The sequence below is a fragment of the Larimichthys crocea genome, chromosome XXIII, assembly GCF_000972845.2.
Source record: "Larimichthys crocea isolate SSNF chromosome XXIII, L_crocea_2.0, whole genome shotgun sequence".
In the NCBI taxonomy this organism is placed as follows: Eukaryota; Metazoa; Chordata; class Actinopteri; family Sciaenidae; genus Larimichthys; species Larimichthys crocea.
Genome location: NC_040033.1, coordinates 18,163,215 through 18,180,848, shown reverse-complemented (window position 1 = coordinate 18,180,848; position 17,634 = coordinate 18,163,215). Strand labels below are relative to the sequence as shown.

The following is a 17,634-nucleotide window of genomic DNA, read 5'->3' as shown; positions in this document are numbered from 1 at the left end:
CAGCTTGCATGGTTGGCTTGTCTCGCTATGTGCAAATGTTCTGCCAAAACAAGTGGTGCTATTTTGCAGGACGATTGCGATAAGTTCAAAGAAATACAAACAAGACAGAGCATTTTTTCCCCTTTACCAGAATGATAATAGGTGCTGCCAGACCATTCTTCAGCGCTGACAGCCCCGGAGGCTGGCTATCCGACATTAGCAACATGATGAATATACTATCCCAAGTTTTTCCAAGTAGTATGATAAAAGCTGTCCCAGATCAGATAATCAGACTTTAAGCTTCAATCAGACATCAGACGCTGATGTGCCAAAACTGTTTCTCTTCGTTGTCCCGTCTGTTCTCTGATGATGAATAGGTGTGTGATTAGTGTGACTAAGATATCTGTAAAAACTCTATTGTTTCCTTCACTTTAGTTTCTGTGGCTGCGTCAGCAAGTTGAAGACGTTGCAGTATCATAAATTCCGAATGCAGCATCAGATAGCTGGGCTGCCTCCCTCTACTTCCCGCTGACCTCAGCCTCACCACGACTGCTGTCGTGTTTACATTGAAAACAATGGACGTGGTTGCAACCGCTCATCGTCTGAAAGTCTTAAGTTACTTTTTAAATGTTGTCTGAACTTGTAGAGTCATTCAAGACCGTTAAGACTTTGCAGGAGACTGAATCTGTCCAGACGTTCCACGCCAGCTTTCAGTACTAGACAGTTTTCAGCGCTTAGGACACATTTCCGTTCATACCAAAGAAGTACTGTGGTTTGAGTCCTAGCCACATGTAAGACAACATCATCTTCATCCACGTGGACTGCACCAGTACACAGTAGCTTGTAGCCATTCATTTTAAGGATGGTTTGACTGTCATTCGAACCAGTAAACCATCATTTTCACCCACTGAGGTGCTGATACACTATTTCTCACACACTCATCTATCAGTAGCAGACAGAGGCTGGATCCACTCACCGGGTTTAAGCTTCAGGGTCAAAGGCGGTTTATCATTATTCACAGCGCAGCCCACCCCCCCGCATGTGTAAAAAGAGGTGCACAAGATAGGGTGGGCCACTTACATCCTTTGTCTTCGTGTAATGGTTGAAACTGTCTGGCCGTTTAATGAATCCATCTGAAAAATAGTCTGCCAGTGCCAAACACTCAGCCACTCCTTCATGAAAATAGCCTGTGCGCTTACATCAGGTAGTGTAAATGCAGCAAAAGGGCAGCTAAGTGGCTGAACATGTACAGGCCAAAAACACTGAGCCAAGTGAAGAAAAGCTGCAGATCTCAGTGTGTAGATGTATGAGTGTATTCTGCCGGTGCCTTTAGCAGCCAAAGCAGCTGTTATGACCCAAACAAAACATCTCTGTCTGAAACATAATTTTTCTACATGGCACAAAGCACTCTTTAAATCAATAAGACATAGAAAAATGTAATCTCTCCCTCCCCCTCCCTTGTTTTCACTCTCTTTCACACTTTCCTTCCCTCTCTTTTCTCTTTCCACATGTACCGAGGTGTCTTAGGAGTGCTAACTCATCGTGACAGAACTCAATTTGGACAGTAGAGACGCAGCAAGGTGCTTTAGGTTGCAGCTCGAGCCCACAACTGGAAAAGATGTCGGATATTTTTCCACTATAAGGTCCAACCTCCTTTGTGTTGATGAGGTGTGTCCCACCCCCACTGCCAAATCAAATTAGACCTTAAGTCCTTAAAGAAAGAAAACAATTCTTTTTTTCTGTATCGGTTTGTTCCTTAATGTGGAAAGATTCCTGATATTAGTTTGTGTTTAGAATTCGTCAGCGGGTGGAACTGAGCACAACTGGAGTCTCTGACTCAGGAGATGTTAAGTCACACCACACTTGGAAGACATTGACAAGGCTTAGTCCGTCCTAAGTGCTGACAGAACGACACAGAGAGACTAACTTGGCGAGCGGTTGCAGGTTTCAACTTCTGATTGCAATGACCTTTCTGGAATAAGCACCCTGAGCGTTGGTGAAGCACCTTCTGTGTTTGTCGCGGTGGCTTTTTCCTTTAGAGTTCACACTCTACGCAATGGAGGGAAATGTAATTTTACAGTCAGCGTTGCTTTTTCCTGTTGTGCATTCAATCAGGCTCTTTGTTTTCTTCCTTTTCCCTCCCCCGCTGTACGTCCAGGTGTTTGTGAGGGCACTCTTTGACTACGACCCAAAGGAGGACAAAGCCATCCCATGTAAGGAGGCTGGACTGGCCTTCAAGAAGGGCTCCATACTTCAGATTATGAGCCAAGATGATGCAACCTGGTGGCAAGCCAAACACGAAGGGGACGCCAATCCTCGTGCCGGCTTAATCCCGTCCAAACAGTTCCAGGAAAGGTAAGAAATAACTCTTGCTAGATCAGCCTGTCCTGTCTACTGATGCCTCTTAACAAGGCCGGCCCAACTGTCTTTTCTGCTGTCACAGTCACACAAGTTTCACTCTCTTCTCTCCCTCTTTCCTCTATTTTTTCTTCTTCTTCTTCTTGCTTCACACTGCCAAAATAGTCTGGATTTCCGCACAATGTCTGGCCCGAAATGAGTAATGACAGAAAATGATAGCGCTGGTACCGATCCACTTTGGACGGCAAGTGGATGGAAAATCGCACATCAGTGTGCGCTCGGACGGCCGCACTTGATGTGCAACACAGAGCTCAGGAGGCCGGGGCAGTTTCTTGGCATCGTCCAAGAGCACCCGAGGAGGAAAAAAAAAAACCCACACACACACACACAAAGGAGGAAGGAGGAGAGCAGAAGAAGAGACAACATTTCACAAACATTCATATTTAACCCTGCAGTTTTGTCAACAGCAAGTGTGTTTTTCCTTCACCTCCTCACTCCTTCATCTCCTTTCTTTTCTTTCACCAGTCTCAGCTGACAGAATGAAACTGGTGGATATTGAAGAGTGGGTTCTCTGTAGCATAGCAGGGAGTGTTTATTATTCCCTAAGTGGTCATAAAAACTGATGGTTTTATTGTGCCTTTTCTTTCTCTTTTCCCTTCTTTCTTTAACCTGCTCCAGGAGGTTTGCACTGCCCCGACCTGCTGCGACTCTCCCATTCCAGAGGACCTCCAGCCGACGATCATGTAAGCATATAACTGCTGTGTGTAGGCCCTAACGAACCAGAACATGACCCATTGCAACAGGTCGGCGGGTTTTAGAGAGGTAATGCAGAGGAAGGGACGGTAACGGTGAAAGTTGGGATGGTGCTTATGTCTGTGCACTCGGAGCTAAAGCCTCCTATACCGTTGCACTGCTTCACACCTGTCATCAGAGGAAGTGTTGTGTCTGGATTTACCTTCCTGCTTATTTTCCTGTCTGCTCCATGTTTCACTCTCTTGCCAGACTCTCTTGCCTCTGTACCCCTCTGCCTTTCCATGTGTTGATGTGGTCTAAGTCATGCAGGAGCTTTAATGTGAAGAAGGAGGCGGTTTGCCCTCTGGAAAACCTCTCTGAGCCTTTACACCTTCCAGCCAAAACACCAGCCAGGCCTACCCATCCAGCTCACCTCTCCACATCTCTGAGAACCTAATGACGGATTAATGATCTGATACTAGACCTACAGATGTGACGGAGGCTCAACACTGCTCTCTGGAGTGCATTAATGAATCTTATGATACAAGCCTGTACAGTAACCTCATCCATGGCCAGTCAGAGCAGCAAAGCAAAGCAAGGGAAAGGAAGAAGGCTTCAGCAGGAGTACTTAACAGAAAAGTGCTATAACAAGCCTGGAGGCAGTGCACAGGAAATGGAGGGATTATAGTGAAATTACACTTATAAATCAAAGATTGTTGATTAGCTCATAATGAAGACATAAAGCACGACACACTAGAAAATGACAGCAGCAGAAACGATTAGAGATGGCCTGCAGACGGAATTAGGTTTAATACTAGAAAAGAAGTTCATACTGTACTGTAGTCACTATAGTTTTTAGTGTTTTACAACTAGTGTGATCTCTAAACAGAGCAGGACTTTGATTGTATTGATGTGAATGAACTGGGTTAGAATCATCAAGGTCACTGTTTAAAGACTGGTGCTACTGGTAACAGAGTAGGGTTTGGTTTATTGATTATCATGTTGACTTTCCCTGTGCTGTTCGATGACTCACACAGTTTGCGGAAGAGAGAAGGCAGTGCACAGGCCATCGCAATCAACCAGATAACCCCACACTGAGAGAACCATCACCACATAGAAGAGAACGGGGGGAACAAAAAAGAGAGGGGTAAGGTTTAGGCAAGAAGCCTGTGTGGTTAAGGTTAGGATAACTATCCAATGTTCAGTTTACAGAAGCAGCTATATAGACAAGATGTTAAGCTCTGTGGTCCGCCCTAACACTAGGCGGTGCGAGCCGAAGTGGTTAGGGTTAGGATACCCTTCTGGAAGGGCGTTAAGGAATATCCACGGTCCAAAGGCAGACGTGCAAGAGGTGTTAGGGTTTGGATTAAGCCAGAGACTAGGTGTTAGGGTCAGACCTAAAGCCTAAAGTGGTTAGGGTTAGATAATAAAATTGCCTTCTTGCCATAGACCTCATTGATTTCTTTGTGCCTTTTCATTGTGAAATCTTGGCAACATTTGGGGAGCAAATAATCAGTCAAATCCAATATCCATGATTGTCTCCAAATAGAATCCTGCAGCTACTCAGTCAACAAGAATTTTGATCTAACAACAATTTTTGAATATTTTCGCCATTTCCACTCCTACCAGAAAGAAACATATGCCCGAGGAGTGTGTGCGTCTGCACAGCGCTGGCTTTTTAAGACCAGCCCCCCAACTGCTTCTGTTTATGCCACAACCGTTTGCGCCCACAGCAGGACTTTGCTCTCGCCACCTGACTGAAAAGCTCTATGAGTGATTCCCCGTCATGCACTCTGAAAATGACAAAGACATTAGCTATGATTTACAAACAGTTGCCAAATAGCAATTTGGTTTGTATATGGTGAGCTACGGTGCATGAATGGAAGGCTATCCAGCTGGCATCGTGACCGTGCATTACAATATTACTGCGTGTGCCTGCCTGTAGCTACGGAGGAAGAAAACATGCTGCCAATATCTGCTGTGGGTCTTGAAGAACTTGTGGGCCAGCCTGCTCGCCCCACACAGTCTGCATCCACACTGTGCACTTTACGGGATTTTTTTTTGCAATCCTCGAAACTGAAAAAAATACATCCAAAATTGTCCCTTATGCAACTTAGGTCTGCAAAAGTTTTTTGGTTTTTTTGTGCAAGCATTACGAAATAAATTATACAACTACCTCGCCGTGCTTTTCATCAGCTACAAACTTATATGCGAGAAACTCTACACACCTTTCCTGTCCTCCCTCCTTGCATCCATCAGTGTGAATATTATATCTTTTCATCCAGCTTCATTTTCATAACCACATAATTCAGTCTAATGAGAGCACATTATATGTACAGCTCGTCTCCCTTCTTTCATTCTGCATTTCCAAAACATATAAACCCTCAGAAAAAAAAACACTACACTTGTACTTGGCTTTATATGCCTGCTCTGGTCTCACAATGACCCCATTGAACCGAAAGCCAGTTCTCATTGGCCGTATTTTTCACTGTAGATTGCCGCTTTGAGACGGACGTGTCCATGTGACTACTTGTTGCCCTCAACATGGCGGTGAGCCCTTAATGTAATGTGACTCTTTCAATATGTAGCCTCTGAAATAACCGACAGAGCTACACTGACCACCTCTAAACTTAGCATTAGGCTCGTTTACCTCAGATTCAAGCCCTCGGGTGAATTATGGATGTTGTCATTTCCTGGTTATGTTCAACCACATACTGGCATACATGGTGCAGGATGGCCAAAAATAGCCTGCTGAAAAGTTAAAGACAGACAGTGCTGCACTGTTCCCTTACTATTTCATTTTAATGGCCCAGTTCCTCTTATGAGTTATGGGATTTGTAAACCCCCAACCCCCCCGCCCCTCTATGCACAGAGGGCAGGTGTAAAATGTAGTAGAGTTTGCTGTGGCCCATAAGTCTCCTTTTGACTGTAGCAATACTTTCTTCCTAATGTCATACATACTATAAGGATTAGTTGTGTGTGCAGCAGTGGTAGTAGGAAGTCCCTTGACATGGCCCCGTTAGGATTAGATGAATAACTGGGGAATGAATAACTGGGGAATGATAACAGTTCACTCTGTGTTCTTGCACAGACGCACGCATGCATTAATTTCCCCGCGTTTAAAATAAAAAACTACGAATGAGAAAAATGTTGGATCCAGTCGAAGCGTTAGGAACGAGTTCAGTGACTAAAAGTGAAGGTTGTAAAAGAAAATCCAAATTGAAAAGAGGAGATAGAGAATAGATGGAGAGTGAGGCAGCTGAGGGGTCAGATTCGGTAGCAGATGTGGCCCTGTGGAGTGGTGGTGGCTGGGTCAGGAGAGATGGAGGGAGTCGAAGCTTGGATCCCAGCCCCGTCCGTTCTGGACCGGCTGGGCCCCGAGGCCATAAACTACAACCTAATTGAAGGATACTGTGGAGACCCCGCTGTTACCAAGCAGAGGACAGAGGTGGTGATTGAGGAGGGGGTCCCTTTCTCTCTCTCCCTCTTTCTCTCTTTCCAGCCCGGGAGCTCCGTCGGCTGCAACAATATTGGTCTTGGCGAGGCGCTGCGGCGAGCATTGCTTAACCGTGTCCATTTACGCCTAATATTTGCAAGATATAAATAATCCCTTTCCTCACTGTTGCTCCCTGCGCTTTTGCGGATGCATTCCTCGGTTATGAAACTGATGTTTAAAGTGCCATCAGTTGCCACGTTTAAGCCAACTATTAATCAGTTACAGGGGTTAGATCAACTATTTTACGTAGTTGTCAACCTGGCCTACCTGCCTCCTCCCTTCTTACCCCCCAGCTCCCTTCCATTGATACCTGGCACTCCTCCAGCTTCCCCATCTGTTCTCTCTGAACATACTAACGTCTCTCTGGGCTTTCTTACAACATGTCTGTTCCTCTGTCTGACATGCAAAACTCTCTACTGTCTGATTGTTTGGTTTGGTTCGCAGTCTGCCAAACACGTGGACGCACTTATCGCTCACCTTGGGGTCTTTCTACATCTCTCTCCATACATTACAATGCTCTCCCTCTTACTCTCGCTCTCTCTCTCTCTCTCTCTCTCCCTCTCTCTCTCTCTCTCTCTCTCTCTCTCTCTCTCTCTCTCTCTCTCCAGTGAGCGACTGAACCATTTTGAAATGGCGCCCGAGATTGGTCTTAAGTGGCCCTGAACCTGGCCCTGTGTTCAATTTATCCGTCCATTTCATTTTTCAACTTAAACGCTTACAGACACAGGAGTAGATTTAGAAGTGCAGTGGGTGCAGAAAAAAAAGTTCAATTTTATTCTTAAAGGTTAGCGCCAGATAACCCCATGGAGACCACCCTTAAAGTTTTCTAGATCAAGTTATTATTTTTTCCCTTCACATTAAAACTCCCAGCATATTGGTTTATTCTCCCAGTCCTGAATTCCTTGTAACCTTTTGTCTGTGTATATACAGTATATATAGCTTTTAAATGCAGACCCGCTCTGCTCTTCATTTCCTTATCCTGACTTTTAAAAATCACTTTTCAGTTGAAGGCCAAAAGATGCATGACAGAGATCTCATTCCGTGTCATCTGGAAAATTCTACTGGTCTCTTGTTGGTTTTTTGAAAAAGAGAGAGATATAGTGAGCAAGAGCGAAAGTGACAGCGTCCAGTTTGTTCAAGGAGAAGGCCATCTGTACTCTGGCTGGATGAGGGGGTGACATCAGCTCATAACTCAGGGCCATTTACAGGGTGCTGACTAGGGGTCAGTCCTTTGTCTCTTCCTCCCTCGTAAGGATACCGTAGCTGAAAGATTTTCAAGCAGTCGTGCAGATTGACTATGCCAGATATAATTCCTAGAGCTCCAAGGATATTCCAAAGAGTGAAGATACCACCAAGATTCTTGGGGTGTTGATGAGAAGGACAATAACCCCTGGATCCCACCGGTACAGCTCTGTGATGTCACAACCACGACACTGCTTTGGTCCAATCCCCGCTTGGCTTCATATCTCACCAGGAGCATTTCAGAAGCAGAGCAGTTGCCCACCAGCCCGATTTGGTAGTTATTTGGTCATTATTCCTTGGTTTATGTGCTTCTTAGTAGATAGAAGTAAGTAGGCTATGTAGTTAAATTGATGTCTGGCCAGCTCGATCTGCTCTGTGCTGCTGGTCATGGTGTCCATCTGATGGAAAAACAATTGTCTAGAACGGACGCAGCACAACCAGAACCCATCGTAGCCATGCACGGTGGGATCCAGGGGTACAAAGGATGGATTTGATGAGGACCTGTGATTAATTTCTGAGGATCACTCTAATCCCTGACTCCAAAAGCCAAGTAATTGGTGAGAAAATCGAAGACAAATGGTAAAATTATTACCCAAACTATTTCAAAACTCAAAGTGACTGTTCAACTTGGACCCATTCTTGGAACCATAATTACGATGATTTCTTGGATTAAATTACAGTTTTTGGTGTCCTCTGTCTCCTTGGTTTTACTTTAAAACAAATTGAGCTTGCTGAACTGTTGTTTTGTCTAGTTTTCCTTCTTTCCATATTGTGCTGTAGTCATGTCTCCAGATCTTAGTGATTTACTTTCATGAGTACAGATATTTAAAATAACAAGGAACAAATCTACAAATATAAGACCCAAGTTCTACTGAACTTGAAATATCCTTTAACAAACCATCCATCCTTTCCTTTCATTCCCAGCACTACCCTCATGTCACCCCTTCTGTCATCCTCTGTGGTAAATCTTCAGCATGTGGCCGACATGTGATATACCCCCAAGCGCGCGTCCCTTCCCAGTCGGACCTGAAGCATCCATCACTGAATGGCTGAACACTTAGAAGGTCTGCAAAGGTCCGCAGCCGCAATCTGGGCGGCCATGGCTCCTTGTGCTTAGTAAATGATAGGCTTGGCTGCCACCATCACTGCAGGCCCGGCCGTCCACATATACTCACTTCAGATCATGACTTCAGCTCGTTCTCACAGCTCTCAAAATGTTTCTATGGGCAGGCGGGTGAAATGCACTCTCAGAAGAGGCAAAGGACACGGTTTTGTTTCCACCATTTAAGCATTCTCAGATAGGCCATGGCCCGTCGTTTTATATTCTGCAGCCTCATCGCACGGTGTTTCATTAGGACTAGGAATGTTGGTGTACAAGACTACGAGGCCATTAGGCGATGTAGATCATTCCTGTGGCAGATAGGCACCAGATGAAAGCTTTTCAGAGTGTAATAAGGGCAGCACTTGGAAGGATTTTAGATATCTTTATCATTCTCATATTGTCCTTGTTTCCTCTTTCAAGTTTCCCTCTGTCTTTCCCTCTGCAATTACCTCTCAACCTACTCAAAATGTGGTTTAGGTGCTGGTTCAACTTAAAATGTCACATTACGAGGAGTGGAGGGCAACATCAGTAGGAACATTGCCGTGAACACTAACATGTGAAACAAGATGTCAGATAAACGCAGACACATTTGGCTCCACACTTCAACACTGTCACCGCCCTCAGGCCTAATGTTTCTAGCACGAAACAACCTTTTGCTGTGATCGGTCCTGACTGCTGTTTTGGCTAGTCATTAAGTCTGGCTGTGACGTAACACCTCTATAAGCTGCAGTGCTCTCTGGGAAATGAACATGGTGCTGTAAGGCGAGCTCCATACTGTGGTAGACGGTGTTATGTATGTTTTGATTTAACCTTGTTTGGCCAAAACGGGAACACGTGAAGGGAAGGAAGCATCTATAAATGCCTCCAAATGTTCACGGCATCTTAGACCAAACACACACACACACACACACCATGCTACCATTTTGAAACCATCATGTTATAGCTGTTTGGATGCCAATCTTAAACATCTGGTTTCAAAAGCTACCTTACTTTATAACATAACCCTGTTTGAAAATTCTAGGTAAGAATGTCCCCTTAATATTTTATTTGAACTGCAGAGCCATGCATCAATACTAGGGAGGCTTTTTAATCTAAATATGTTTCTTTCTGTGAAGTCACAGTGGATGCAGCAGAAACATGTTCCACAGGCTGTATTTCACTAGGTAACCATGGATATAAATGTCTTCTATCACAATAGAAACAGTAGTAATGTTATTTAGCAGTTCATTCTTTATAGTTCATTAGAATAGTTTGCTAAAAAAAAAAAAAATCTAAACTCAAGGTCCATTTACCAGACTTTTTTTTTACGTTTTCAACTGCAACCATAACCTGAGTAGAACTTCGGTTAGGGGTTACAATCTCCCTCCCTCCTTGTTTTGTCGGTGTGATAACAGCTGACCCCTTAACCTGACAACTGAGGGGATGTCCTGGTAGCCTGCCTGGTAAAGTGTGCACCCCACGTACAAAGGCTCAGTCCTTGCTGCAGTGGCCCAGGGTTCGATTCCAACCTCTGGCCCTTTGCTGCCTGCTCGCCCCGTCTCTTTCTCTCCACACTTTCCTGTCATTCTTCAGCTGCCACTTTCAAATAAAGGATTAAAAGTCCCCCCCCCCTAAAGTATTTGGTATAAAGGCTAAAGTATTTGGACCTTGACCTTATTTTTTGTTTATCTGTTTGTTTTGTGAAATTAATATAGTGTAGTGTAATGGTAGTATAATACTGTATAGTGATAACTGTTAGAGTAATTAAGCTGAGTATTTTTCACGAACTTTACAAAATGAAATAGATTTATGAGCTATTTCAGTTTTGTATGAAAAATGACTCAAAGAAAAGTATCGTGTACTATTGAACACAATACTTTGTTAGACTGTAGCTCAAATTAGAGTTTTCCATGTAAGGATTTAAGATGTTAACTCTTCTTTTTGTCATTTGTGTGCCGTTTGTTTTGCTTTTCTAAGATGATGTGGCTGTAGAGTTTGGTAGGTTTCCACTTCTTATTCTTTCATCTCGTTCCCTCAACTTATTTTTTTTATGTTGCAAAATCTTCCCTAACTATAAGTCATTTCCATCCCTTGCTTCTGTTGCATTCACAGCCGAGGAGATCGAAGGTACCGCTTTGTCTGGCATTGAACAGGACTTTACTGATGAGTCATTTACTGATACAAAAACAGTGCAACCATTTGTGATTGGTCCCCCTTTCTAATTTCTGTGTGTAATGAAAGGTTTACCTCTCACCTCTGCTCTCCATCTTTCTTGTTTTCATTTGGCCCCTCCTTTCACGTCAAAGCTAACTGCTCTGAAAGGGGAACATCAGACGTCACTGTCAATTTCTCCTCTCAAAAACAGTGGAGAGCTCACAGGTTATTGGCTCTCGCAGTGTTTAAAGCCTCATATTTCACCAGCTAACTTATCATCTTCATTAGAGCGGACATCTTTTGGAGAATCATTCCTTCACCTCCAGTAATCCTGCGCCTGGCGCTCTCACTCATACTACTAAATTATTTATAGACTTATAAAAAAAACTATCCAAAGCAATGGCCAGGGATGTCGTGGATTGAAAGCTAAATTCATTTTAATTCTTTGAAGAACAGGATTTATCCACATTTTTGGGTAGTCAAAGTTTTGTTGAAGTAAGTTCATTATATTATTTTTATAGAATAAAGAAGAACATTTGTAATTATGCTGGTACTCTTCTTATTTACCACGTCATCATTGGCTGTCACTCTGGACAAAATGGACACTAAAACTCAACCAACAAAAAAACTAATCTGATTTCTGTCTTGTTCACTTTTCTTGTATGTATATTTCTGTGGACTTTTCCCTTTCCAGTGTGGTATGAAGGTGGGTGCCTGTTGCTCTCATGTCTGACTTTTCTCTTTAACATGATGTTGTGCCTCTCTTCTGGCTTCTCCTTTCTTTCTCTTCTCATCACCAGAGGACGCTGACTATAGTAGCGGATCCCACCTAGGTGAGAGATGTTGTCTTCTGCTCTTTCTTTTGTCCTCTGCTCTCTCGATGTGGCCATTCCATGTGGCCAAGACTGTTAGATTCATGTGTCCCCTTTCATTAATGCTTCCCTGTTCCTTTAGTCCTTCCTTCATAGATCACACTTTGTAGTCCGTGCCATGATACGCTGAGAAGTAATTACCCGTGTTTGACATATTCTTTTAGTGTTTTTTTAGTGTTTTTGGTAAAAACCGATTCAACTTGGACTCCCATGTAAAAACACAAAGAGTAGTTCTGTAGTGGTGCACTAGCCTACGGTGTGCTATTTCTGCTCCCTTGCTGACAGCATGAGTGCACTGGCAGATCATGTCATGGATTTGCAGAATGTAGTAGTTATCCTGTTCTGCCTCCGCTGTGGGTCTTAAGACATCTTTGAGAATGGTTCTGGATGGATTTGGGTTAAAAGGACGGCTTGTTTTCCATGCTTTGTTCTGGAGGTCCGGCCGAGGGCCGGTCTTGTTGATGTGGTCCCGGTCAGACTTAATGACAATTACCGTGGCCCGCTTTGGTTCTGCAGCCCTTTCCAGAGAGCTGCTTCCAATTCTCTGTCTTGTACAGAAAATGTTCCCCATCATGTTTTTATTACCACTGTCATTTTCCCAACAAATCACAAGGTATCGTCCCTCTGGAGGACCACAGGCCATACTAGCTGGATCATACACAAATCCTCTGTGTCCATCTCCGTTTTTATTTCATTTCTGACTCTTTATTTCTTTCTTCATCTCTCTCTCTCTTCCTCTCTTTATCCTGTTCTGTCTATATTCAGATGTTAAGGTCAAGAGGTGAACCGGCCTCAGAGCTCTCCTCGCACACTACAGCGTTTAGACTCCAGATTTCACAGGATATCCAGTGCATATGTGAGTTTATAAATACTGAGTTTGAGCCATGTCTGCCAAGCTCAATCAGGGTCACTTCCCGAGGCCGAACTATGCCAAACACCAGTCCACTTTTTCCACTCCTCTCTGTCCCCTTCAGGCTTGCCCTTACTGTCACCCTGCCTCCTCCATGAGGTCAATGACCTCAGCCTCTCCTCTTCCTCCTCGGTACCCAAACAACATCCAGCGCTCTAGCGGGTTAGCAGCATTTTTTGACTCCAGCAGCCCAGAACGAGGTTTAACTGAAATGAGAGAACCTCAGGAGGAGGAGAAGAAAAAAAATTGTGAGTTATAATAACATCTTCTCTATGAGAGTACTTGCTGCATGGTTTTTCAGCCTGTTGGATGTGGTTGTATGATTTAGAGTTGGCCCGTCCCTAAAAGTTTGAAATCCTAGAACTTACAGATGCTTTTGCAATGCTACTGAGGTTGCATGGGGAAATAAAGGAGGCGGTGGGAGGGGGTAGGCAGTTGTTGTCCTTAGTTTTTGGTTTGTTTTCCTTTCATGCCTCTCTCAGTGATGCAACGTCTGTGAGGTCCTTTGCCAAAAGCGATCCTCGAGCATGAGGAGGAAAGCTGCCTCCAATGATGCCTTCTTATCGGGCCTTTCTAGAAAGCACTGCTCGGAGACTCTCAGCTTTGTACAGAGGATTGAAGATTAGTTTGGACACCCAGGTCAGGTGATCCATGAGTGCACTGGGCTCAAGTCACAACTAGAAAATCCATACATTCGCACTGTGATATGGAGGAATTGGCACCGTGACGCTTTACATCACTAACGTAATCCTCAAAGTCACACACTGAACATCCAGAGACAGATGTATGGAAGGCGAGCAAGAAGCTCCAAAGCAGTTAAAGCAGAATGAGCAGAGGCTGGGATATCCATCATCCCTGCATAATCCAATTATGGAAAAAAATAAAAAAAATTGTTTTTAACTGAAATAAAAAAATAAAAAAACCGCTTCATTTCTAAAATGAGGTGAGTTCATCAGGCTGCAGGTTCAATCGCTGTGGACGTGCAGGAGCCAGTACATTGGGGTTAGTGAGTTTTTTTCCCCCAATCTGGGTCCAAACAGGGAGGAAATGTACTTTATAGGACCGACATGATGCACAGTTAAATAGATATCATACATTTGGATACAATCAGAGCAGGTATATGTACCTGTTGACAGGTGTGCTTTTCTCAGCATCAGCAACCGACTGCTGTTCCAGCTGTTTAAAAAAAGAGACATGGAATTCCCTCGACTGTGACTCTGTTGTAGCGCATCTCCGTTTGAACATCAGACTGTTGAGACAAACAGGAAAGCAGGCATTGCGCCTCAGTACTTTTGGCAATCAGAGGCCCCTTTTGGCATGTTGATAGTGGCTTCAAGGACTTCAGTAGAAGCAGAAGTACTTGTGTGTGTGCGTGTGTGTGTGTGTGAGGGTTTTTTTTTTTTTTTGTTCTTGCCAACGCACAAGGCATCAGGCATCGTTTTGAGACGAGACATTCCTGAGCCCTAAGAGCTGTGGGATAAGATGGAGGGGAAAAACAAATAGCGCTCGACACAAATGGACCTCTTGCAGCCAAAGGTCTAGAGCCCTATTCCACCGTATAAGCCCGTAACACTTGGGTTGGGTACCACTTTCCAAATGCTTAGTGCGGGGGCTGTGGAAACTACTCCTAGAATGTGTTCTCCCCAGATAACGCTCTAATGAGTTCACCACGGTGGACTTGTACACGTACATATAACGTCACACCAACTTCACCTTTCACTTTCATTTGTGTTTATTAGTACAGAAGTGGAGAACATCAACTTAGTTGAAATTTGACTGAGACTTCGCTTTGTTAATGTCCCTGAAGTCCTGAGGATTGAGTCTGGTTCTGTACGTACATGCTGTTGTCCAGAAATAGACGTTTGATACAATCAAATATGCAAAGATCAGCCACAGGGACCGCTTTACTACTGTACCATAATCATTTTCACAGATGCCTGTAAGCAGTTGTGTGGAGGGAGCATTTGAAGGACACACGCCTGTCTATCTGGATATGTCCACTTCCTTCTTTGTACTTGTCCTTTTAGCATTCTCCCCTCCAGATTCCTCTCATTTCTAACCCCAGTTCTTCTCTTCTCGAGACCGTCTTCATGCAGCACATTATTTTGGCCCACAGTGACACAGCTCTTTACTTCCATCTTTACCATAATGTCAGATCTCGATAAATCTGGGTATGTTTTGCATGCTTCCTTGCATTATGCAAGCAAAGTAAATTAGTGATAAATGGAGCAAAGCGGTCCTTCTGTTCGCTCCAGGCATTTGTATTTTTGTCATTATGAGCAGCAGTGCTCCTCTTCTTCTGATGATTCTTCTTCTAATAATGGCTGACAGTGTGGAAAGCGTCCTCCACCTCCCTTAGCTGCCTACCATGAGCCTTCCTCATCCCTTCCAACCAGTTATGGGCACGCATAATGAATTCGAGAGAGTCAGTAATGCTTCCCACATTTGGTGCCCACGGACGAAGTGTTACAGCGTTAAACCGCAGCGTGTGGCACCAAGCCGAAAGCGTAATACTCACTTAATCCTCAGATGCCATGCCTGGATAATTCCATAGATGTCGTCTCCATTAGTCCAGAGGAGAAAGGGCCCCTGCCGCCAGTACAGCCAGGATGGCACTGGAGCTGTCAGCACGGGTCTCCTGTAGTTAGGCCACGGGCCCTAGACGGAGGCCCTCACTGCACTGGAGCCTTGCAACAGGTGGTTTCACTATGAGCACTTTCCTCTCAGCTTCAACGCACTTTTCCCTCTCTGCAGAAAATGAAGTTTGATTGGAGGGAAAATGGCAGTCATTTTTTATTCTTCTCCGTGTTGTCATCTCACTGATCGCCTACGCGTGATGTCTGGAAGACCTGATGCGTGTATTGTTCTCAGGCTTCTCTCCTTTCACACACCCTTTGGCAAATACACGACTCGAGTCTTTTTGAGTCATCTGTTATTTTTTTATGAACATTTGACTTAGTGCATTAAAGCTTTCCTTTTTTCTCTTACAGTTGTAGCCATTTCTTTTACAGGTGCGGCTTTGTAGCTATCCACAGGATGTTAGCGTCCGAGTGGGCAGTTTGTAGTCACAGTTTGCAGAGGCCTCCGAGCGCTTTCTTTACGCACATGCTGAATTTCCTACGTGGCTGTTAGATATTATCATTCTGGAAAATGGGCTTGCAGGACTGCTGGCGACTTCCAAGCAATTGTGTATGTGTGTATCTGTGTGTGTCTGTCTGTGTGTGTGTGTTTGTGTGTGTGTGCGTGCGTGCGTAGTCACAGCTTGTGTTTACACTGTGTTAAATGTGCTCATCTTTTTTTCCTCCACTTTTTTCATGTTTCTGTTTTACTGAAAGGAATCAAAGTGTCTGTGTGTGTGTGTGTGTGTGTGTGTGTGTGTGTATGTGTTCGTGTGTGCGTGTGTGTGAGAGAGAGAGAGAGATGGTGTGTGCGCGTATACTCGAGTGTTCAGTTGCAGTTTTGGCAATTACCCAGTCACAGCCTGGTGCACACCATTAGGAGGTGCATGTGTGTGTGTGGGACCTAAGCAAGGAAACTTTAACTTCATACCGCAAAGACACACAACACTCTTGCAGAAAAACACACCAGTACACTGCCACTACTCAGCTCTCATTCCAGGGAAATTCAAAACAGAACTATTGTCAACAGATTTGATTTGACCTGTCAAACCACTGAAAGAGCTATTGGATCTCGGTGCCACACATATCATGCATTCCTTTTCGGGCTAGTAAGCCTTGTGCTCGGATCATCCTGTGACAAACATGTTGGTGTTCCAACAAACCCAAGGCTTTCATGACAAACAGGCAGGCTTTCTTCATTTAAACTGGACTTGAATCTTTCCTTAATGCTGGATCTAATTAATTTCAATCCCCTCTGTCTAATTCGGTCTCCGTCAGCGCAGAAGATGAGATGGTTGTTTGGGGTTTTTCAGTGAGGGATGGGGTGCCACTCGCCGCTGCACAAGGCTTTAATTTATTAACCTTTGGACAGAGCCGGAGGGGAGGGCAGGAGGAATCTCCCGATTGTTTGGATCGAGCTATTTAGAAGGCTTAAGTGATTTAGAGGAGGTACTAGTTTACTGAGAGCACCACTCAGATGAGAGACAGCAATTTATATTAACTATAGAGCCTCGTAACGAAACCCTGTGCACCTGCCTACCCTGTGGAAAACAGTGTAGATTGCCTTTACCCTGAAGCCAAGGAGATGGCAGCTTGTCACACTCTAAGGCAGATAGAATTAATGACTTTCATAGTATTACTTAAAGCCTAATTAGTCAGTAGTGTGTACACATGGTGATAAATGACTGACCAGAGTCGGTTTTTGGGGTTTGAACTCTCCGAAACTGACTGCTCGCTTTCAGTAGGATATCATTAACATTATACTTTTAATGTTTATTGTAATGATGTCAGCCCTTGTGGATATTGGTTACAGTTTGATGTCTTTACAGAAGAAATGCAGATGAGCGGTGTGTGTTTTCCACTGTGTGGCAGAGGCTAATACTCCCCGGGTGGGGACCGAGGTGGAGGGGATGGTGGGGGTGCTGAATGAGTAGATTAACCACAGGAGAAATGGCACAGACAACGTAAGCCGCAACTTGCCCACAGTGGAACAAAGTCTGCCCTCAATGTTCAGTGTAACACTATATTCAGCGCTTGGGCACATGTGTATGTTCATACTTATACACAAGCCCATGCAAAAACATTATTATTCTGCTCCAGTGACTTACAGTGTGTTTCATTTGTAACTCAGCATAGGTCCACAGCTCCATCTCTTATTAAGGGACTGTTTGGAAAAAGAACAAGCTGAGAAG

General features: G+C 44.2%; 1 protein-coding gene across 4 annotated transcripts in view; it reads left to right on the top strand.

Moving 5' to 3' along the window:
- Window positions 1–17,634, top strand: part of mpp7a (MAGUK p55 scaffold protein 7a) — a 136,507-nt gene that overhangs the window by 93,162 nt on the left and 25,711 nt on the right. For all 4 annotated transcript variants that reach the window (XM_010737322.3, XM_027274075.1, XM_027274077.1 and 1 more), the window contains 2 exons: window positions 2,138–2,334; window positions 3,016–3,080. In XM_010737322.3, the coding sequence (XP_010735624.3) occupies window positions 2,138–2,334; window positions 3,016–3,080 (262 nt within the window). The remainder of the gene's footprint in view (window positions 1–2,137; window positions 2,335–3,015; window positions 3,081–17,634) is intronic.